The 21,496-nt window shown below is 48.5% G+C and overlaps 3 protein-coding genes; 2 read left to right on the top strand and 1 right to left on the bottom strand.

The window, feature by feature from the left end:
* Positions 1-1,560: 1,560 nt before the first annotated feature.
* On the bottom strand, positions 1,561-4,060 carry GSTUM_00004706001 (uncharacterized protein; the record flags this gene model as incomplete). XM_002836332.2 has 5 exons in its annotated part: positions 2,310-4,060; positions 1,991-2,250; positions 1,867-1,940; positions 1,763-1,810; positions 1,561-1,696 (listed from the first exon to the last, which is right to left on the bottom strand). Exons 1-5 carry the CDS (start codon positions 2,857-2,859, stop codon positions 1,561-1,563), a joined length of 1,068 nt encoding a protein of 355 aa, XP_002836378.1. The 5' UTR covers positions 2,860-4,060.
* Positions 4,061-4,236: 176 nt separating this feature from the next.
* GSTUM_00004705001 (uncharacterized protein) lies at positions 4,237-6,497 on the top strand (the record flags this gene model as incomplete). XM_002836331.2 has 8 exons in its annotated part: positions 4,237-4,632; positions 4,721-4,766; positions 4,830-4,922; positions 4,988-5,261; positions 5,352-5,491; positions 5,564-5,705; positions 5,761-5,865; positions 5,934-6,497. The coding sequence occupies 8 exons, from the start codon at positions 4,237-4,239 to the stop codon at positions 6,397-6,399; spliced, it is 1,662 nt and encodes a 553-aa protein (XP_002836377.1). The 3' UTR covers positions 6,400-6,497.
* Positions 6,498-9,544: 3,047 nt separating this feature from the next.
* Positions 9,545-12,625, top strand: GSTUM_00004704001 (uncharacterized protein; the record flags this gene model as incomplete). XM_002836330.2 has 6 exons in its annotated part: positions 9,545-9,728; positions 9,914-10,075; positions 10,173-10,942; positions 11,030-11,577; positions 11,661-11,751; positions 11,827-12,625. The coding sequence occupies 6 exons, from the start codon at positions 9,545-9,547 to the stop codon at positions 12,421-12,423; spliced, it is 2,352 nt and encodes a 783-aa protein (XP_002836376.1). The 3' UTR covers positions 12,424-12,625.
* Positions 12,626-21,496: the final 8,871 nt, after the last annotated feature.

Genomic DNA, 21,496 nt, shown 5'->3' with positions numbered 1-21,496 from the left:
AATGCAGGCATGGGAGTCGAGAGCGGCGTACCAGCTGCAACAAGCTCGGTAGGAAACTTGGGAAGGGGGTTGAATGTAGGCTGAGGGAAACTCTGGTAGTTCTGCGGTTGCTGGCGATTTGCGGAGTCCAAGTTGGTCATGCATGAGATAAGCTAACAGACGTTACTCAGATCCGTGTCTAGTTAGACGATATAGAAGCGATATTCTTACCTCACCACATCCACAGTAAATACCTTCCGCACAACGACCAGCTCCCCAGAATCTACCTCCACAGGCTAGACAAATAAGGCAACCGCAAGGAACAACCTTGATTTTTGGCTCGAATACACATTGCGAGCAACCGAGAATAGTCTTCCTGATGGAAATATTCTCTTTGAGGCCGCTTCCAGACCCGACGTTCAGAGACGAGGAGGGCATACCCTCATCCATAGTTGGTACGCCCCCGGCCGCACCACCAGCAGTTGCAAGCTTTTGAGAAGAGTGTGCTTCAGAATCGGAAGGCCTCCTCCAGGGCTTATCAATTGGACGGGTGCTCTTATTATTGTTCCAGCCAGTATTTGTAGATAGCCCACTGGCAAGTTCAGCTGACGAGGTACGCCTCCAGATATTTTTCGGCGGTGTTTTGGGTCCAACGGGATCAAGCATCGGTAGAGGTCTAGCTCTAAGATCATTTGATTTCAGGCTGCTCCTGATCTTTATTTCAGGGTGATCGGGGATGATGACTCTGGTCGCCATATCACCCCCATTCTTAAAAAATGCAGTCGTAACAAAATCAGAACTTCTAGCAGCTTCCTTCCCAGAAGGATTATTCTGATGTGTTTCATGACTTTCGGTGACAGATACAAGACGGTGAGTATCAGCAGCCACAGAGCTCCCGAAGATACTTTTGTTCATATTAGGTTCAGTCCTACTAGGAACCAGTGCTTCCTGACTAGACTGCGGAGTAGGCGGGGTAAATCCAGCTAAGCACTGGTGTCCAATGGAAGAGCTAGATTCCCCAAACGAATCCCCCAGAAAATTCTTGCAAGAGCAAACAGGAGGTGAAGGGGAGGAGGCAGTCGCATTACCAGTTGGACATGGGGGAAAGGGCCAACGATTAAAAGGATGGAAAAAGGAACCATCAATGGGTGCCATTTTTGTTTTGTTTAGTGCAAACTGCTGTAATAAATCCAGGAGTGAAGAAATTACTTGGAATCGTTAAAGCAAATATATTTTTCCGGTGAAGAAAGGAATGAAGCAAACCGGAGAGGAGGATAAAGAGCTAGACACGGAAGTATCCAGCGATGGATAGGGAGAGGAAGGGTGAGGGAGCGGTAAAGGTTTACGGTGAAAATAGTAAGAGGGAAGGGGATGGGATGGGATGGAACAGATGAATAACAACGGTGTCAAAGATCCGATGAACGAAGGGTAGCGTGTGGAGGTAAGAGGGTATAGTACGCGGCTCATTCACTAGCTACCTGATATCCAAGGAGCTGCACACATAGGATGCACAAGTGAAGCGTAAAAAACATCAGCGCAACACAAGGGTCTCCATTACACACCCTTCTCACAGCAACAGCTTTAAAAACAATACTTTTTTGCAACCGACCCGTATATTACACCGCTGGCTACCATCCATATTTTGAGCCAGCCTCCCTTTTGTTTCTTTTTCCCTGAGCAAAGCTTTCCTCCAATGCGCCCCTCTGCGCTTGCGCAGCTACGATACACGAGGTTAGAAATGCGTATCCTTTGAGTCTCTCGAGGGTGCGCTGTGCAAACTTACCATTGAGCAGAGAAGACAATTGATGTTTCCCTGGCGCAATACTCCTGACTGGCTTCGCCTCTTCCATTAGCCCCAGCGACCGCTTCAATTCATTATTATTATACTCCTCATCAACACTAAATGTAGATATGTTGATTGGCGCATCCTGTCGACCACGACGACCATAGAGCTGGCGCATCTGGTTTTTGTCAGAACCTGGCAGAGTGCAGGCGAGAGTAAGGCACTTACAGCAGAATCATCCAATCCTGCCTGCCGAGCGATTGCGTCAAGGTCCTCAGGTGCATCGCCATGATCAGTCAAAGCTTGGTAGGAAGCCTCCCCATCGGTAGCTATTACCAAGACATCATCTCCAACGCTATAAGGGTCTCCTCCATTGCCATCCGCATCCCACAGCCTGACTGGTTTTGCTGCAGAAACCATTATAGGCTTATATTCTCCGGTAGGCAAAGTCTTTTTATTTGACTTATTTGACGTAGAAGAGTTTGTTCCTAGTTTCGGAAACAGTAAGCCTCCACTAACAGACGATATAGTATATTACCAGACTCACCTGCTCCAAATAGGGAAACTTTGGTGGGCACTTGGCTTCTGGGCTTCACTGCTCCAGTCCCCGACGACTTCTTGAATGCGCTTGCTGGTTGAATAGGTTTTCTAGATACTGACTGTGGCACGAACATAGTTGTGCCGCCAATAGTCCGGCTAGCTGGATCCTGCTCTTTCACAGCTTCTTCTGACACTCTATCCGCCCCATGCTCAATCGGAGAAGGTGATGGTTTGGGATCAACCCTCACTGTAGCCCCTGATCTTTTTGGGGCAGGCAACATTGCGCTTAATCCAGAACCGCCTCCGCCAGTCCGTATCTTTTTCGCTGGTGGGCCATCTGCATCGTCGCCCTGCGTATCGAGCTTCGGGAGGTTAACAATAAACTTTCTTGGGCCAGTAGCCACAATGTCGCCATCCTGACCAGTTTTCTGTGACTCTTTTGGCTTTGGAAGAAGGGCGGACAGTCCTGTTTTTCTAGAGACCGGGGGGCTTTGGGGGGGTGGTTCGGGTTTTTGATCTCCTGAGTCGGATTCGCTATCAGAGTAGTCGACGAGCATATTGGTCAAGAACGCTGGCCGAGCTCTAGAGGTTGTTGTTTAAATGAGGTTCACTGATACTATCGAACTTCGTCCGGGTAAGTTCTCCTTCGCCCATCTCAGGCGCTAGCCTCAAAGCTCCCCTGTCGGTGCCAAGCAATCTAGTTCAGCATTGCTGGAATTCAATACGGTACCCGTAGAGACCATACTACCCGCACAGAATGACAATATATTTCAAATATTGGCACATGCAGACTGCCGTATTACATCCCCGGTCCAAGGCTATATCGTTGGGATTTCCCTCCACCATATCGCATAATATTATGGACTTCTCTCAATACCAGTGCTACAACCCTACGGCCCAAATTTAGTATCATACTAGCTATAATAATTCTATGATAGCATGCTAAAACCAGAACGCCCTTAAAAAGAGGGCCGAACCACAGAAGCAATACGGTGCTTCTTTCACACCACCGACGCCCCGGTAAGGCCACGACACCGACTCAAACAAATAAACGTTTCATAAGCTATGTAGCATCAGCGTTCTACTCTGCTATGTTAGCTTTCCTTTGTCAGCTCTTACAGTAAAATTGAAAGCATTATCAGTACGGCACAGCCGCGTCCGTAAAGTTCTCATACCGTTCCTTGTATACCCCAAGAACAATACGGTACCTATCGAAAACAACAGAACGATATCCATTTAGATGGCTATTATCGGATATGTCTCCAGGGAAATTGTAAACATTTATCCCAACCTGTTTCTTCCGAGCAATAGAAAGAGATGGTTAGCGAACCGCTTCCGAGGGCTAGTAGCATTTGGGGAGGGGGGGGGTTGGGAACTTTAATTAAATATATTTCCTTTCCTCTCCTAGAAATTGGGTTCTTGATCTCCTGCGGCTTACTTCCACTCGTACACTATACCGGTAGTCGAGAACTTCCAGGGTGACGGTGCCGTATGTGAGGAATCCCGGCCCGGAGTGCCCACTGTGCAGCGAGAGTAAAGAGGGCGGTGTTTCGAATATTCTGTCGCAGCATTGCAGGCCGTCTCCGCTGTCACTGTCCCCGGTACTAGTAGAGTCGTTGAGGCCCACGAACAGCACACTGAAAGTGCCTTGGCAAACAGTGATTATGTTTGGCCTGCTCGTTGATCCTTCCTCCTATGTTATTTCATGCGGCGGTAGACCACAATTAGTTACCATGCGGTGCTTCTCGGATCGCGGTGCCTCTACTACGGTATATTGATTGTACGAATACAAAACGAGCTGCTCAAGACACGTGTGAGGACCCTAATGAGGCTCACTACCAGGATATGATTAGTCATCCAAAAGCTAGTCCGGATTGGGGACCCAATCCCCGTGGTTCTAAGGCTGAGGTTGGGGGAGCGCCAACTGACCTAGAATGGGAAAGAAAATGAATGTCAACTTCAAACTAGTCGCGATATTTCCCAAGCGATTTAGATACTTACCTATTCAGATGTCGTTGCTACTATTCACCATATCAGCTATGATTTGCCTGCTTGCATCTGTTGTCTTTCTACTCAACCCTCAGCCAAGCTACTCGTTGCCAAACTCCTTGCAACAAATTTTACCAGCATACCTCCAAACAAATCACCATGGTTGGGGGTTGGGGTTGGAGACTGCCTGTCGGGGTGCATCCAATTGCCCGGACCAGAACCGAGAATGGAATATACTTTACCATCTTGGAGGAAATGGGCCATGGGTGGAAAAAGTTGACGGCGTGGTAAAGGGGGGGATTCGGGTCCCAGATGATTGCGAAATTGATATGGCACATATGGTAGAGCTCTCCTCCGCTTCGAATGAGGCTCCCGACATGGCACCCCTTCGGAAGATTCTACATTCTAATTCCGGATCCTTATCACTAGATGTCACGTCATGGCGAGCGATTTCCCACAAAAAATGCCGGTGCCCGTAAGTAAAAACACAACACGCGGTTGCAATGAAGGACTGAAGGCTTACGGATTATTTGTTTAGGAATGATCGTACTCCTAAAGAAAATAAGATCTTCGGGTGTTGAGTTGAAAGGATCTCTTGCCTTCTTGAATGATTGGCAATATTTCACGGACTGTGAGTTCACCTTGTGGGTACATTACGTTGGACAGACACGATGGACCGTTCTAATGCTCGTACAGCGCCCGAGAAACATTTTGAGCAACTCACTACTACCGGTCCTTACTCGGGAACTTTAGAAGCATTCACTACTGGAGTCAAGCTTCGCACCCGATACCGGCATTTATGGGAAAAGGTTCTTCACAACCATACCTTGTTCTGGGCCAGCGAGTGTGATAGGGTAATCGACACGGCAAGGTACTTTGGCGCAGGATTTTTCGGTCTCGAGAACAGGCATACGGAGCTTCAGATAATTAGTGAGGATGAAAGTAAAGCCGGAGATACATTGACCCCGGGGTGAGTTTTTCCCATCTTATGAACCGTTACGACCACTGCTCGAGTGAGGGATAGCGTGGAGTGATCGAATCAATTCTAACGCAGATACAGCGATACCTGCAAGACTTATGTTGAGGACCCGGAATTGGGCCACGATTACGGCTACGAGATGCTCTACAAATACCGTGCAACTTACCTTCCAGCTATCGCTCAGCGACTTGAGAAAGAAAACCCCGGGTTGCAGTTTTCTGGTATATTATTTTCCCACGATATGCTATGAACCTTATCCTATGCACACCCTACTTACTAGCGTACTGTCATAGATTCGGAGATCTACAGCATGCAGGAGATGTGTGGTTTCGAGATCACTGTGCTAGGGAATAGTAAATGGTGCAACGTCTTTACAAGGCAAGAATGGTCCCAATTTGAATATGCGAGAGACGTAATCCATTACTATAGGGCTGGGTTTGTCCCCCTGTGATCAACCCTAAATTAAGAACTCAGTAGCTAACAGTCTCAGACCCGGTAATAAGTATGCGAAAGCAATGGGTTGGCTTTGGTTAAACACAACGGCGAATTTGATCGCAGAAGGGCCTGAATCGGCCGGTCCGCTTTACTTTAGTTTGTGCGTTTGAATCTGTTTCATACTTGCCCATAATTTCCGCCTTTGTACCCAAACTAACAAAGAGTTAGCGTCCACGATGGAGACATTGTGCCTATGTTGGCAGCATTTGGAATTTTCGAAGACACTCAGGATCTCCCTGTTGATGAAATGATGGAGGATAGGAAATGGAAAACATCGCAGATAACCCCTATGGGTGGTCGTATCATTTTCGAGCGTCTGTCGTGCACTGCGAAGAATAAGTCCGCAGAAAAAGAGATATTCGTCAGATTCAATGTCAATGATGGCATTGTGCCATTGGAAGGCTGTGCGGGTGGGCCGGGGGAGAGTTGTCCATTGAATGGCTTTTTAGAGCATGTGAAGAGAAGGGGGGAAATCGCGGGTGATTTCAGGACGGTTTGTGGCCTAGCTCACGACGCACCGGATAGACCAACGTTCCTCAGGCAACCATCTCCGGATAGCACCATGGCAGCAGCAGCAGAAGGCAGCGAAGTCAAGGGCGACAAGCCTAAGAAGTCGCGATTCTGGGGGATCTAGGAGATGAGGATGAGACGGGGGTGGTAGCAGGAATCTAGAGCTGCGTGATTAGTTTTGTCATTTATACCCTGTTTTTTTAGAATACATTTTCTTCCATATCCTTACCGTATACCCCCCCCCCGGGGATATTCCTCTCCTAGTAGGGAGCGCCAAACCGGATCACCTTCCGGATATCCGTATACCGTATATAATTCCACTATTAGGCCTTCCCGGTACTCCTAAATCCGAGGGGTTTTCTATTGTAGATTTCCCGAAAGTTGCGAAAAAAAACTCGCTGGGCCAAGGGGCGCGAATCTCTTTTTTCTCTCTTCTAGAGCTCTGTTTGGTTAGCACTTGGCACCCGAGAATTCACAGACTGGTATCATAGCAGTTTCTTTTATAGAATGAAAACCTCTAGTATCATCCCGTATGAGTTATGGCCCCCAGTGAACGTTATTGCACAATCAGGATCCGGAAAGAAAAAGGAAAAAGGAAAAAAAAGAGAGAGAACACCAGGATCTTTAGGTTCCTTTCCTTGAGGAAATTTACAATACCATAAGCACATCAAAAAAAAAAGAAAAGAAAAGAAACCTATGATCTGGATATGTTACCATAACTTGTACTCGTACTTTTGTCAAGTCTTTCAGCTTATCATAGGCGGACATTGGACCGAAGTTGAAAATTGGAGATTACTAAATAGAAATGGAAGATGGGAATGTAACCGTACTCGTACAAGTGCAAGTATTTACTGTGCCATAGACTGACTGCCCAAGGCGGAGCAATGGAAAAAAAAAAAAAAAAAAAAGAGTAGGTACCGTACCGTGGGGGTTTGTGCTCAAGTTTTCGATCCGCTTCAGTACCGGTAACTCCTCGAAACCGATGCCGGTGGTCGAGTCCTGAGATGTATTGTACGGAAGCACTCGCTTGAAGTTCACACCGCAGGGTACCGTAGACTACTCGTACAGTGCGGTGGTGCCGGATGGTGGTCACCCCCACCATGATTTGCTCCTTCCCGCGCTGATCCGCACGATGGCTAAATGGATCCTGCTTCAAGGGGTGGTGGCGGGGTTAATTAATTGTTACTGTGAGATCGTACTGGTTAGTCATGGTACTTGGATGGCAAGCACTCGAGGACAGCTACCGCAGCTACCCTTGTAGTTCAAGTATGACAGTGTTGACATGGTGCTCAAGCTCCAGGCAACAACAGACAGCAAAAGCACAAAAAGGGATATCAGACAATTCACTCAGCATTTGAACAAAAGTGCCCGCAGCCAACAAAGGACGGTAGGTATTACAGTACAGCGCGTGAATATCAATCGGGGTGTTGAGTTTCCCCCCGGACCGGTCGATCAAGCGAGGCCCTTCAGTCAACGACGTGCGGTACCGGTGCTCGGCTATGATTGTTCTGGGTCCTTGCAGATGCAGACCCTCCCCCCAACCCGGCCAGCTTCGAGGACAAAAGAGCAAGCCGGGAATGCAGCGACTTCCAATCCCTAGGTTCCAACTGCGGCTGGGCTCGACGATGGTTGGTCGATTGTCGGACATTGTTTCACTCCTACAGGTCTATCTGCGGCAAACATGGTTTCTCACCTACCGTTATCGAATACCGATAGCGCCGGATACCGTAATTGGCGGTCAGAGAGCCCATTCCTTCCTTTGAAAAGTTGCTAACCACACCAAACCCCACAAATCGCCAGGGAGGTGATAATCCCCTCAATCTTCAATGAGTAACTCTTCCCAGGATTCCCCCCCTCGCCCCCCTCGTATGATGAATGTGCCGTCCTACCATGAAGACGCGTTAATCCAGGATTCAGCTGTCTACTTGGCCGCTGGCTCGAGTGAGCGCCCGTGATTCGGTTAAGTTTTTGTTTTGTTTTTCCTTTTTTTTGTTTTTCCTTTTTTTTTTCTGTTTCCGCAAGTGAAAATCCAGATTGGCATAGGATAAATTTATCTGATCAACAATAATATGATGCCTCGATTTCCGCCTCAAACCCTATTCGACCAATCACCACTAATTTTCTCGATCTACAAGTAAACAGCTCATTGGAAGCGTTCGCCCCCGGATTGAAAGGCATTTATGCAAGCCCCCCGAGTTGGTGAACTTGGTTTGTGTAACGTGGTCCAGCAGTCACTCGGAACTTGGCGCTCGAGAAGCGCTTTCTCGGCTCTGGGGCTGAACGCCTCTACGGTATTCTATCATTATCCTACGGGATTGTGTTATCCTGCAGAGCTGTGTGGGTCCTGTGCTGCTTGTCCCGGGTAGTGTGAGCTCCCGGAGATGGGGGTTGGCAAAACGTGTGGTAAAAAAAACCCTGTATCCTTCAGATTCAAAGACAAAAACCCCAGAGGGTAATTAACGTTTAATCTCCTGTCACGATAAGTTCCGTCCACTGGATGTGTTGGAACTCGTTAATCGGTATTCGCAATTTTGTTGACCCGCCAAACTAAACCTATTGTGGGTTGAAGGGCTGATTTTCGCCGGCAACAATAACCAGTAAAGATGGTGGATTCCAAGAGTTTCTATGATACTTTGCCGGTGCTCGAGTTCCGGTGGGTCACGGGTTTAGATGGTACCGGTATGGACATGCTTGTACTCGTATTGAACCAATCCCCTCTCTGTGGCTTTGGGCCCATCCTATCAACGACCGACAAAGTCCCCCTTCCGCCCCACCGGTACTCGAGTGCAGTTCTATTCTCCACCACCGAGTCCGAAAATAAACAGCTGGCTGCCAAGACGCTCGACGGACTACCCGTTATTTTAGACAACGTATGATATGTAAACCCACACTACATATCATAACCCAAGGGCTCTTTTCGAAGCCCCAGGGCTATCATTCACTGACACGGCATTCCTATCCTACCGCAACAATCAGCGGGGTAGGAGGAAAAAAAAGAAAAAAAAACCAGGGCAGATGAATATCAACTACCAATTGCTCTCGTCTAGATCGGACCAGGTCATATCGTCCCCCGGAGGAAGCCCGCACAACCCCCTTCCACCACACATCTACTGGGAGTTGTACAGAATCAATCCCCTGTCTCCGCTCGTTCCCCGATGGCCCTATCTCGGTGGTGGTGGTGGTGGTGGGCATTCGGGGTCTGTTCGATACTCATCTCTGGAGCCCGCGCCCAGAGGAGAATAAACTTTAACGCCGGCGACGGGGAAATCATGGCCGCTCCGGGGGATCTTCGAGATGATCGAAAGCCCGCCCTATACACCGCAGATTATGGAGACTGCATGGAGGATTCAGCGATCAAGATCACTAGGTTCGATGCAGCGTACTATTCGGACAATATGACGATTAGTTTTAATATCAATGGGTACACAACTCTTGTGAATGAGAGCCTGATGAGTTAGTCTCCCTTTTGCCCTCTTTTCTTAGATTTGATTCCAGTGCGCTGTGCTGGGGCATGGTAATACATCCCATAGAAATACTGACTTTCACTAGTTCATCTCAGCGTTGTAGCTTGTACGTTTGATATACATATATATTTTTCTAAATCCAAAGATAAACCCTTATTCAAGTACCGCAAATAGAACTATCAACTGACGAACAGTTAGATGGGGAGAGCCGGTTTGACTTGGTATTCAACCCTTGTCGGACTAATATCCCTTCCCTATGCCCTGTGACCTCCAGCGTAAACATTACAGCTTCGCACGCTGTCCCAGTGTCGATGAACGAAGTCTCAGGAATTCCAGGTAAGAAATATTTATGACGAAGAAGAGGAAGAAAGCAGAAAGCAATGACAAGATAGCGCATCCATTTGACAAAATCTGATAACGAAGCCTACTATAGCAATCGCATTCACAATCCCGGACTTTGAGGGGCGTGCAGACCTACGCATCTTCTCAAACAGCACAAAAAGCCAAACTGCGTGCGTGACCGCCCTGATCACTAATGGGCATAGCTTCTCCCACCCGAAAATCATTTCCCCGGCACTGGGGGGTTTGGCTGCGAGCGTGGGTATCGCATCGCTCATCACTGCCATGAGCGGCGGTGATTCGATCGTTTCATCAAGAAGGCTGTATGCGCACTCTCTGTCGGCGCACACTCTGTTCTCTTGCTTTCACTCTGTATATCTCACGGGCACCCTTGGCGTAAATTTCCCGAGCGTGCTTCTGGCCTTCTGGTCGAATTTTGCATGGTCCGCGGGAATTATTAGTCTGGACGCTATGCAGCGATCACTGAATCGCTTTACGGGAGGGCCAAAGCTTGCTGATGGAAGCCTCGCACCGGACAAGGGTTCCTTCGAAATGGCACGCGACCTCTATCCACTGGCGAAAAGATATGTCAGATTCGGAGAACACCAAAAAGCTGGGCTCCCGAAGCCTGGTAACCTTGCTGGATTCCCCGCTACTTTGGCCATGAGCGGAGTAATCGTCAGAAATGCATTTATCACGTCGTTCCTGTGGTCACTGATATTGCTAGCAGCCGTGGCTATCTCAATAATCGGACTTAAAATAGCAATTGGCGCCTCGATCAAAGGAGGAATAATGAAGGAGAATCGCTTGCTGATATTCAGAGAGAACTGGTGGGATTACCTAGAATCTACGCTTTGCAAAGTGGTTTGTCCTCCCCCGCCTCCCTCTAGTCTAGTTTAAATGATATATTATGTCTGGAAAAGGCTGTATGGTATATTGACCTGCCCATAGTTCTTAATAGCTGCTTTCCCGCTAGTTTCGCTGGCAACCTTCCAGTTCACTTTGCATGAGGCGGGGCCATCTGCCGTCGCCGCGTTTGTATTCACCCTGTTAATTGTAGGGCTGTCTACGGCTGCTTTCGCCGCATATAGGACTCGCTGGCATGGGGGGAGGGTAAGGATTAATCGGATGAACCTCGTGATATATCCACAATTTAAGGCTGGCTTCATTCCGTGGATGGTCGTATCGCGCCGTAGCAGCATTGATGGCACTAGAAGGAAAATAATAATGCCCTGGTGGAAGTTGTCTGTCGAGACGGGTGGCGAACGGGGTTCGGTTCATGAGAACCTCGGGTTCATTCGTCGATTCGGATGGCTATCCTCTCGGTTTCGGAGGCGGGTATGGTGGGCCTTTGGGCCCTTGTTATTTTTCGAGATCTTGAGGGGGGTCTTCCATGGGGGGGGGATTGGAAATCCGAAAGCCCAGGTTCATGGGTTACTGACCGTCGAAACAATATATTTCATTGTTCTAGCTTACATGATGCCCTTCGAAAGCACTAGGTTCGTGGTGGCACCCCTCCTCACGCATTCCTTTTTTGCTCGTTTGAAATTTACTCATACGTCTACCTGTATGTCCTTTGCAGATTGAATGTGTTCACTGCTTACATGCTCCCAATCATGAGGATCTCCACCCTTGCGATCCTATGCGTGGTCTTAGCAACTCCTAAGCTGAACGTAAGCACCCATATATACCCTTGTCCGCACGTTTTCCGGCAAGTGTCTGACCGGCGGGGGAACGCAATCATATAGAGAATCATAGCTACAATCCTTGGAATTGTCGTCATTGTGATCCAAGGGTCCACAGTGGTCGTAGCCATCACCTTCGCTCTGGTAAACCTCTATGCCACGTATCTCAAAATTGCTCCGCGAGGGACCCAAATCAGGCCACAAAGCATGAACCCGACAAGAGAGAAGTACCTGGGCCATATCGAGAAACGGGCACTAGATCTCCCAACGGCGCGTCGCTCACAGCAGTTGTCCGCTACGGGCCCAACCCCTTCGTCCTTCAGCGTCAACCACATCCGCAGGTGCCCCAAAATTGACGACGAGTACGAAGGCCCGGCGAGATCGGTCTTCTCACGAAATTCGTATATGGGGTCGGCGGCTTGGGAACGTGAAGAAGACGAGCCCGTCTCCAGGGTCGGTAGTCCGAATTACTCCCTCGCTAGGCTGCAGAGACCCGTGTGGCCATCGGATAGCCTGGGGTTTGCGAATGCCAGCGGAGCCATCTCGACCTCTCCCTCTCCTCGTCCAAATTCCGATATAGACCTACATATCTCCAGAGACACTGCGGCGCAGCCGAAGGACGCTTCCAGCGCACATACTACCGGTACGAGAGAAGTATGAATTATCAACTAAAATATTATAATATTATGTAGCCCTTTTTTTTCTTTTTTTCTTTTTCCTCTCTCCTTTTCTTTTTCTTTGTGATCATAGAAAAGAGTGCTGGTGGGTCTTTATGCGAGTCTCATATTCCTATTTTTTTTTTCCCCTCTGCCGGTACTCGTACATGTCCCTTTTCCTCGCATTTATTCATTTATTTTATTCACCGATTCATACCGGCACTCGTACAAGTGTATTCACTCGTCTACCGCCCCCAACCGCACCTCGAGTAGACAGAGAGAAGAAGAAGAAAAAAAATGGAGGAAGGTCGGGTCAACCCTCACCCGTACACAAATCAATAAACCCGTCTCAACGCTCCATCATGCGGTATGCAGAGATCACCGATAAAAGCGGTGCTTGAGAAGGCTTGCGAAAATCACCTAGCGAATGTGGGGGGGACGAGTTTTTGGGGGTTCGCGGTGGCCGCAGCAAGCAAGAATAAGCGAACGTTGAACAAATTTCGTCAGAGGTCTGTGCTAGACTACCGTATGTGATTTGACAGCTGTAGTAGTTGGTATTTGGAAAAAGATACGGTGTGGAGACGCCAGGTAACTTACGATGGTTCGGTGTGGTAGTGTGAATGCGAAGCGCGGGCCTTCCTCTGCGCGCGTTCCAGTTATTGTGCCGGCACCACCCCATACCCCTACCGGCACCGCGCCGTGCCTAGAGGTTGCCGATACAGTGGGCATCCTCATCTTCTCACCATGATGCACAATTTCCCAATAAAAATAAAATAGAAACAGCTGTTGGTACGGTATCATAACTCGTACCTTGTATCATCCCAGGAGCAGCCCGGTCCAGTCCAGCCCCCTTTTCCCCTCCCCTCCCCCCAAGGTTGGCACGGCTTCACCGGTACCGGTACTCTACCCTATCATACCACACCCAGAACACCGTACCCTTATTAATCGTTACCCGCGCCGGTATCATAGACACTCGTACAGCACAGTATGATATGATATACCGGTAATAGAAACCCTCCTCCAGAGATCCTGGCCCCGTCTCACAACAGCGTCAACAAGCAATAATAACAAACGTTCATCGTTTTCACCCTTTTCTCGTTTAGTAAATTCGCCCCGATTTCAAGTAAATTGGGGAGGAGGGGGAAGACCCCACCCGAGCTGATATGGGAAAGGATGGCGATAATACCCGCAATACAGTAACTATCCTATCAATAACCTTTTCGAGCCACGACCAGAGAGAGCGGCGCAGTCTAATTGGAATTTGAAATTTCCAGCCCAGTGAGATGACACGGGGACAGGGGTACGGATGGCCATGCGAGCTCATAGATCTCCCCACCCATATGTACAAGTACGAGTACTCTACTCGTGCGTGGAGTACGGTACTCGAGTACCGGTGCTCGAGTTGGTAGGTGGGTAGGTAGGGGGGCGGAAACTCTGCTGAGGCTCATGTTACCGGTGCCTGCGATTCTGTAAGGATTTGGTTTCTCATCTTTGTCCGTTGGTCAAATCTCGCTTCTATTGAACAGTGTACCAGCACTAGTACTTCGGGGCGTTTTTAAAGACGGACCGCAATAGCGGATTGTTTTTTTTTCTTTTTTCTTTTTTTTTTTTAAAAAAAAAAAAAAAACGCCTTTGACACCACGAGTTTATCGTGCAAGTATCGTGAGCGATCCGCCATCACGATGCGATGTTATGATAATATGGTGTCCCCTACCACGACTTGGGTCGAGGGGGGCAGGCTTCCTGTGCGAAGGGAAATGATGAGTGAACCAAGTGAGATATATGATACCTTGCGAAGATTGGTGTCCCGCACTCTACAGGGTACAGTACAGTACACTTTGTGCACCCACGCGAGTACCGGTATCATAGCTGGCATACTCCCTTTCAGTAACCTGTTACCCATCGGAAGTCTCGCTCTCCAGACTCATGATGCTTTGTCCCACGTTGCAGTTCCTGGAACAGGATGCGCCGCACCACCACTTTTTCCCTTTACGGTCGAATGCCGATAGGCTCCGTGAGTGAGTCGGTTAAATCGGAAATGATAACACCGGAAAGGGATGATGATTGTCATCGTGAAGGGGGGGGGAAAAAGAAAAAAGGACACCTCGACCCTCCCCCCCCCCCTCCCCCTTTTTAGGGGAAGGGCATGCTATCTCCGTTTTAAATGGTCTGTTTTGTTTGCTTCGAGCGTGAAGACTGACTGCCTGCCGAGTGCGGCGTCGATCAGGCTCCGGTACCGTAGTGAACCCCGGGTGGGGGCCTCGCGGTTATGCTATTATATCATACTCGTCCCGGACGAGAAGAAACCCGAACTTAGGGATTAGAAAGATATATATGGCCAATAATCCGCGCGTATCTATGCTTGCAAACAAAATTATCGTCATAGTAATAGTGCTGCCCTTTTCCCCTGCCGTGAATCATGAAATGACTCAACCTCGCAGTGTTATGAACAGTTCATAGTTTGAATAGCTCAAACTGGCTTCGTTTACATCATTGTTCACAACATTATCAAAAGAGGCCGTTTTTTTTGCTCACGTATTTTCTGCCCACACATCTATATATCAGCGTGTACATCTCTATACATTGATTGATTCATCCATCCGTTCATTCATCAATTCTCACAGGCTGTGTGACGTGGTGTTAAGCAAAAGGATCTGTAGTAGTATAATTGGATGCCTCCTTTGTCCACAGAGCACGGCAGTCATTTCGGGCCTGGCATTGGATCGCTTGCACAATTCAGTTGTATTGTTCCTGGCGAAATCACAAGAAAACTCCCGAGTATCATGGTCCCACTTTGCTTAAAATTAAGCACAGTTCAATGGCGGGCTGGCTTGGGGAAAACTTCCCTACCGGTATTGCTAGTATCCACTTTCAGAGAGCTGGGAGCAGGAAGGGGTGCTGATATGGTACCGGTAGGGTATGGTAGGGTTGAGGATTATCATACCGTGCCGGTATCATATCATACCAGTACTAGTACACGTACAGTACTAGGGTATATCATGAATTCATGGTACACCGCACTAGTAATGTCTCAGTAGATGTAGTACGCTTCAAATAAAACATCATTAGAATAATGATTTCTCTTTGGACCAGGAAGATCAATCAAGCAAAACTATGAAACTAAACACTCCTAAAGGCTGGTTGTAGTGTGATAAGTAACTCCTTAAATACTGAAAATTTTGTTACCCATATCTAGAGGATATATTGGTCTACTATTTAATATTTTATTTCTTTTCTAGGGATGTTGTAGCCAAAAACACCATCAACTTGAGATGAGAGGAACCTTGGTAAAGGGTTTAGTTTAAGAGGTTCTGCACCATAACACATATTTTTCTGTTGAAATGTTGCTTCGGTTGCAGTGTGTGTACCAAAGTGCCGCCTTAAAACACCTGGCACCACCCCTGCTCCGTACCATGAATTCATAATCTACCCTAGTACTTGTGGCTAAACTCGAAATGGTGTTAAAGCAGTCAAGTAAATCACAGCCCAATACAGTACTGCGGGGAAGTGAGAGCATACCTCTTTAGGAAACTCTTTCCCTCGAAAGTTTATGGACTCTGGTACAAGTAGAAGCAGCATCCTGTGGCAAATTATCGTCAAAATCTAACTCTATGGGGCAAATCTCGCCTATTGAGCCACACTCTATCTGACTACCAGTACTCTAACGCCATTTCGAGTTTAACCAGATAATGCGGGCACTGTATACTAGTACCGGTACTTGTCCCAGGTAAGTACCGTGCCCGAAAACAGGGAAGAATCTGTGCGTATCTGAGCGCCAATACAAAATATACCCCTTCCTGCCTTCGGGTACCCCTCGCCTAGGACAAGTGTAACACCGGTGCTCGAGTACTCGTACCAACACCAGAGGGACAACTTTGGATCAATAAAACCGTTGGACATGGCATAGAGCGTAGCGGGCGCCCACAAGCGGCCGGATGGGAAAAAAAAAAGACACAGAGACCATGAGGGGCGCTCCATGAAAGGAGAGGGGATCCTCCAATACCGGTATCGTGAGTGCCCGAGCGCTTTCCATGCTTTTTGCTGAGTTTCGCATTTCTTTTCTGGTGAGCCGCGTTGTCGGAGAATATTCGATATATTGACAGGTTGACAGGTGCCCGTTTGCGTTAGTTTCATTTCGGGGGAAACGCCTTGTGGAGTTGAGCCATCGATCCTAATCGGGAGCTGATTGGATCATTTCCAATTACTGAGTTTCGTCGGTTGATTCCACACGCTAGGCTGCATGATGTAGATGACGCTTCGGCAGAGCTTTGCGAGGGAACTTCCAACTCGTGGGACTGTAAGATTTGCAGACCCACACCAACAGGGTTCCGGAAAAGGGTGTGGACCTCCCATTCTGGTTGTTGGCTTGTTCTATTGGTCTTCTACCCAGCTTCTTCCCAAGGGGAATCAGGGTATGCTCGATGGGGAAAAAATTCGACCGGACTATCATAGTAAAAATTGGGCCATTTTACCTACCATCTCCGGCTCAAAAAGGGTTTTGTAGCTCTTGCTACTTTCTTGCCAGAAGCAGAGGATCGGTCATGGCGCACTAGATCCCCAGCCGATAAAGAGTCCATGCACACGCGAGACCGACCATTCACCTGCGATCACCCACGATCACTCAAGAAACCTTTTCCGTGAATTGGGCCCAGGACGGCGCACGTTGCCGACCACATCTGGGGTTCAATGCGAACGGAACGGGCAACTGCGGCACTGGAATCCGAATTATTGTGGCACTTCCGAGCCTCCTCCCCCTGCTGTGTGGGTCACCACCACCAATCAAATGGGGGTTCCCTGACCTCGGGATCCACCAGCTGTGATAGGCAACTCTCACCCGAGAGGATCCACTCGACTACCCGTTCGGCCCCTGCAAATCGCCGCATAAATCTGTCCTTGTCTACAAGTAACAGACCACACCCTCAATTCACCTTTTGTGGGTGCGCGTTGCTTTTTCCTTGTGCGTTCTATTCTCGTCTCTTTTCCACTTCCTGCGGTGCTTTGCGTTTCGCCCAAAAGGAATGTCCCCATACGAATTCTGCACTCCGCAGTCTCCGGACGACAAAAATTTCCCCATAAAAGTCCGACGCTTTCGTGTCGGTATCCAAAACTGGACACCCATTGAACTTTTCTGTCAAAACAGAACCAGGGAAAAAGACCTGGAATCATCTGATGTGCATGCTTCGGTAACCGGCAAAAAACAAACAGATAAATAAAACTCACTTATTTGCAAAGAAAAGATTCCAATCGTTCTATCATACCGGTAATTTTTTTTTCTCTGTTGAAGGGTGAGTTCTTTTCTCCGTTTTTCTTTTTCCTTTACTTTCTTTTTTCCCACCTTGAGGAAAAAAGGAATATTGTCCATGGGCAAGCCCACAGCATCATAACCCAACTGCCGAGCCAGCGCCATCTCGCTTAACCTGTAACAAGCTAAATTGATTGTGACCTGACCCTGCTGAGACTTGAGCACGGTGGTGCGCGCTCAGGTGAAAAGTTTGGTACCGGTACTCGAGCATTGAAGGTTAGATTCGGTCTACTTCGCTTCCGACCACGTTGCCGCACAAGCTGTGACGGGCCGTGTGGTTGTAGATCGACGGAGGGGGAAGAGGGAGCATGATACAGATCATTATCGTGGTGCGGTGCTGGTGAGGAGGCAATGTCTTTGTTGTCGTGGGTTGGGAAATAGGAGAGACAAGGGGAAAAAAGTGATCAATCACAAAGTGCGCGAGAATCGTCTCTACTCGAGTACGATATTTACTCAATTTATGCGCGAGGTGCGTAATTGTAGGGGAATAGAGAGAGAGGGGAACGAAGAAAAATGAAATACGGTTATGAAATAAGGGAACGGGGGACAAGAGGAGAAATGACTGTGCGATACATCCTGTGAACGATGCGTATGGTGGGAAATCAGGTGGAAAGCGGAGTAAAAAACAAAACTTGCTGCCTGCTTTGCTGCTCCTCTTCATCATACTGCTTGGTTTTTTCACCTCTCTCCTGCACTGGAGGGAGCGACATACATACATACTTTTTTTTTTATTTTTTTTTTTATTACCATCTCACCGCGTCCTTCAGGCTCTCCAGAGGGAGGGGGCTTAACTGGTATCGTCAAGGTCACTTGACCGACCTTCCAGAAGCCAAAGGGAAAATCATCACGTAGAGAGTGCGAACTCGCGGTGTGAAGAGGCTCCCAAGAATGGCGGTTGGACGACAGCGCAATGCGCAGGGCGCCGGGTACATCATAATCGGGTTAGCCACCAACAGGAAAAGGCAGTGTAAGCCTCCGCCCATCCCATTTATTGCGTTCCCGACCTGTGGGACACCATCGTCACATTTTCATACATCCTCGTCCCGGCCAGGAAAGCCGCTCTTGGAAGGCGATCTGCGCAGTGTTTCGCCCCCATCTCACCCTTGGAACCGTGCGTGGAGGATTATCGGGGAATCCTTGCACAAATATCCCCAAGAACAGTCCCGACCCTCTGTTTAGATGGGCAATCACGGTAAAATACCGTACGGGCCCTGCCAATTGGTCCTTTCTTCCATTTCCTGAAACTCTGACTGTTCAGGAGGAGTAAGGTTAACGCCTCTTCTCCAAGGATCCACAGCGAGACCCCTGACCGCTATCCCCTGCTGCTCATCATCGTCAGCAATGATCGTTCTCGCAGCGTCGCTGAACGAGGGTCCAATAGAATACCGTGGCTACGGGAGCCACGAGTCCACACGACCCCATTGTGATCACGGTAGCAAATTCTTTTTTTATGATAGCTCTACTTTTGTTCTTTAATAATCTTGTTTACTTTTTCTCTCGTGGACTCTTTCTCCCTCGATCCTTATTTTGTTACTGCATTTGTATGATGGTTTTTCTTTTTTTTTTCGCCCTCCTCCTTTCCCCCCCCCCATCTTGCGACCGGTGCGGCTGGCTCGATCGCAATTCATGAGAGCCAAGCATGAGTGGGTCGAGAAATACGGTAGACTAATATGAACCACAACACGACGACACGAGGCCGGATTCAGCACTTTCCGTGGTTTATCGTGACTAAAATGTATTCCAATCATCCCAAGATTGGATTGGGAAAGGGGTGAGAAAAAGGCTTGAGGAGAGAGTGTGTGAGCCACCGGTATCCCGTCCTGCCGGTATTCCTCCCATGCGCATCCCGCACCTCGGTCGGAGGCGTTATTGATACGGGGTCATGTTGAAGATGGTCAACGTTGGGTCTGTTTGAGGGCAGAGTTCGGCCATTCCGTGACCGCACTGTGTCACACATGTTGCAAATTAACCCTGTGCGAGACGGTAGTCTGGTCTGGTAGTTTCGAAGACGCTGTACGAGTACTGTACTGTACGGGTGTCGTGGGATTACTTCAACCATCATTCATCGCTGAAGATCCCTTGCTCAACTAAGCCAGCTAGATGAAACCTGAAAGGAATAAAACGGTCAGGCCAAGTTGAGCGGCTCGGGGAACCGCTTCTGTTTTGTAGAGCCAAATCCCATACCTACTGCGTGCGGTATAGAGCCGTGGGCAGGTGGAATGCTTGACGGACTGGGCTGGAGCGGTGCTCGATGTTCCAGCAACCCTATGTTGCTATGATATGGCTGCCGCGCGCATTGAGCATCTTGAGTACAGGTCCCTGTTCCCTGCCAAATCGAAAACCAATCCCGAATTTTCCACACACCCTCGAGACCTTTGTATTTTTCTTTTTCCACATGGCAAAGCGCTCTAACCCTCACTCTCGCTTTCGACTCCGCAGGAGATTTGCAGAGCAAAAAGAAAGGAAAACAGACGAGAGAGGAAAGAGAAAAAAATGGGGTAAAAATGGATGGTCCCAGTCCCCAACACAGGTTCGTATTGCCGAGAATCATTTGCTCACACTGCTTCTTACTTCGGTTTGCTGTGCTACTGTTGTAAAGGAATTGCAATTTGGAGGCGATTTCGAGAATCGGTGGATCTTTTGTTTCGCCCTTCTTCTTCTTAGTCGACATAACCATCATCTCTGTCACACACTACACTTTTTGTTTTACCAGTATGCCATGTTCCTATGCATACCATAGAGCTGGAGCCTAGGCATCTAAATTAGTGCCCACACATGCTGCGACGGTAGCTCACAGGGTGCCCAATTCAGTCCTAAAGCTCACCCAACAGAAGGCAGGCATCTCTGTTTCCAAACTTCTCTTCGCGATGGTTAAGCCTTGGGCGAATCAGGGATTTAGGTTGCACGAGCTATAAGCTGGCGGTGAAGGGACATGGAATAGTGGGTAACATTATTGCGTAGTACTCAGGTCCTCCCTCACCGTTCTTCACCGTTCTGCACCCATCCCATCCCATATTTCCTGCACCTTATGCCTGCCCTGCGACCCCCATGCTCCCGGTGAATCTCGACCAGTGGCGGTTCCGGCCCATCACCGACGAACTCCCCAGTTGGAAATCCACTCCACTTTTACTCCGTCGTCCCTTTCGTTTCCCCCCTTGTTGCCTCGCCTCCAAAAGTATTCAGGCCACATTACTTGGCTGTGGCACTATGGTACGGTATCATAGTACCGGTCTGATGATGTTCCTTCTTCTTTCCCTCCGCCTATCTCCTGGCATCCTCTCACATATTCTCCACGCCTGTCTCCCGGTATCACCACCCTCTCTCCCTTACTCCTCCTACTCCATAGCCTGGTACTCCTTCAGCTATCCCATACTGTAGCGCCGTCGCCGCTCACATAAAACCCTTTCCCTATAATTCATATCATATGAGTACCTGGACAGCTAGCCTTTCTACCTTTTTTCTTCCCGTTCCCAACAGTCCGGGATCCCACAATATACACCTCTATTCTTTATCGCCCGCCCCACTACCGTTTCTCCCCTCGTAGACAAATATTTGTACCGTACCGTACCACGCATATCGCAATCCCCTCCACCCTGCCAAACTCGTACAGGTGCAAGGTCATAGCACCTAGTACTCTCAGCGCTATTGTAGTAGGGTACCAGTACGAGTAGCTCCTCTACCGTGCACAATAGCCGGTAGTAATAAAAGGGCTTTCTTGTTCCCCACCCCAATTAACCTTTTGGGGGTTATATATTATTCTGAATTTTGCGGCCGT

The sequence above is a fragment of the Tuber melanosporum genome (genome assembly GCF_000151645.1).
Source record: "Tuber melanosporum whole genome shotgun sequence assembly, scaffold_14, strain Mel28".
Lineage (NCBI taxonomy): Eukaryota > Fungi > Ascomycota > Pezizomycetes > Pezizales > Tuberaceae > Tuber > Tuber melanosporum.
Note: the sequence above shows the minus strand (reverse complement) of the source record. Positions and strands in the feature narration are given on the sequence as shown.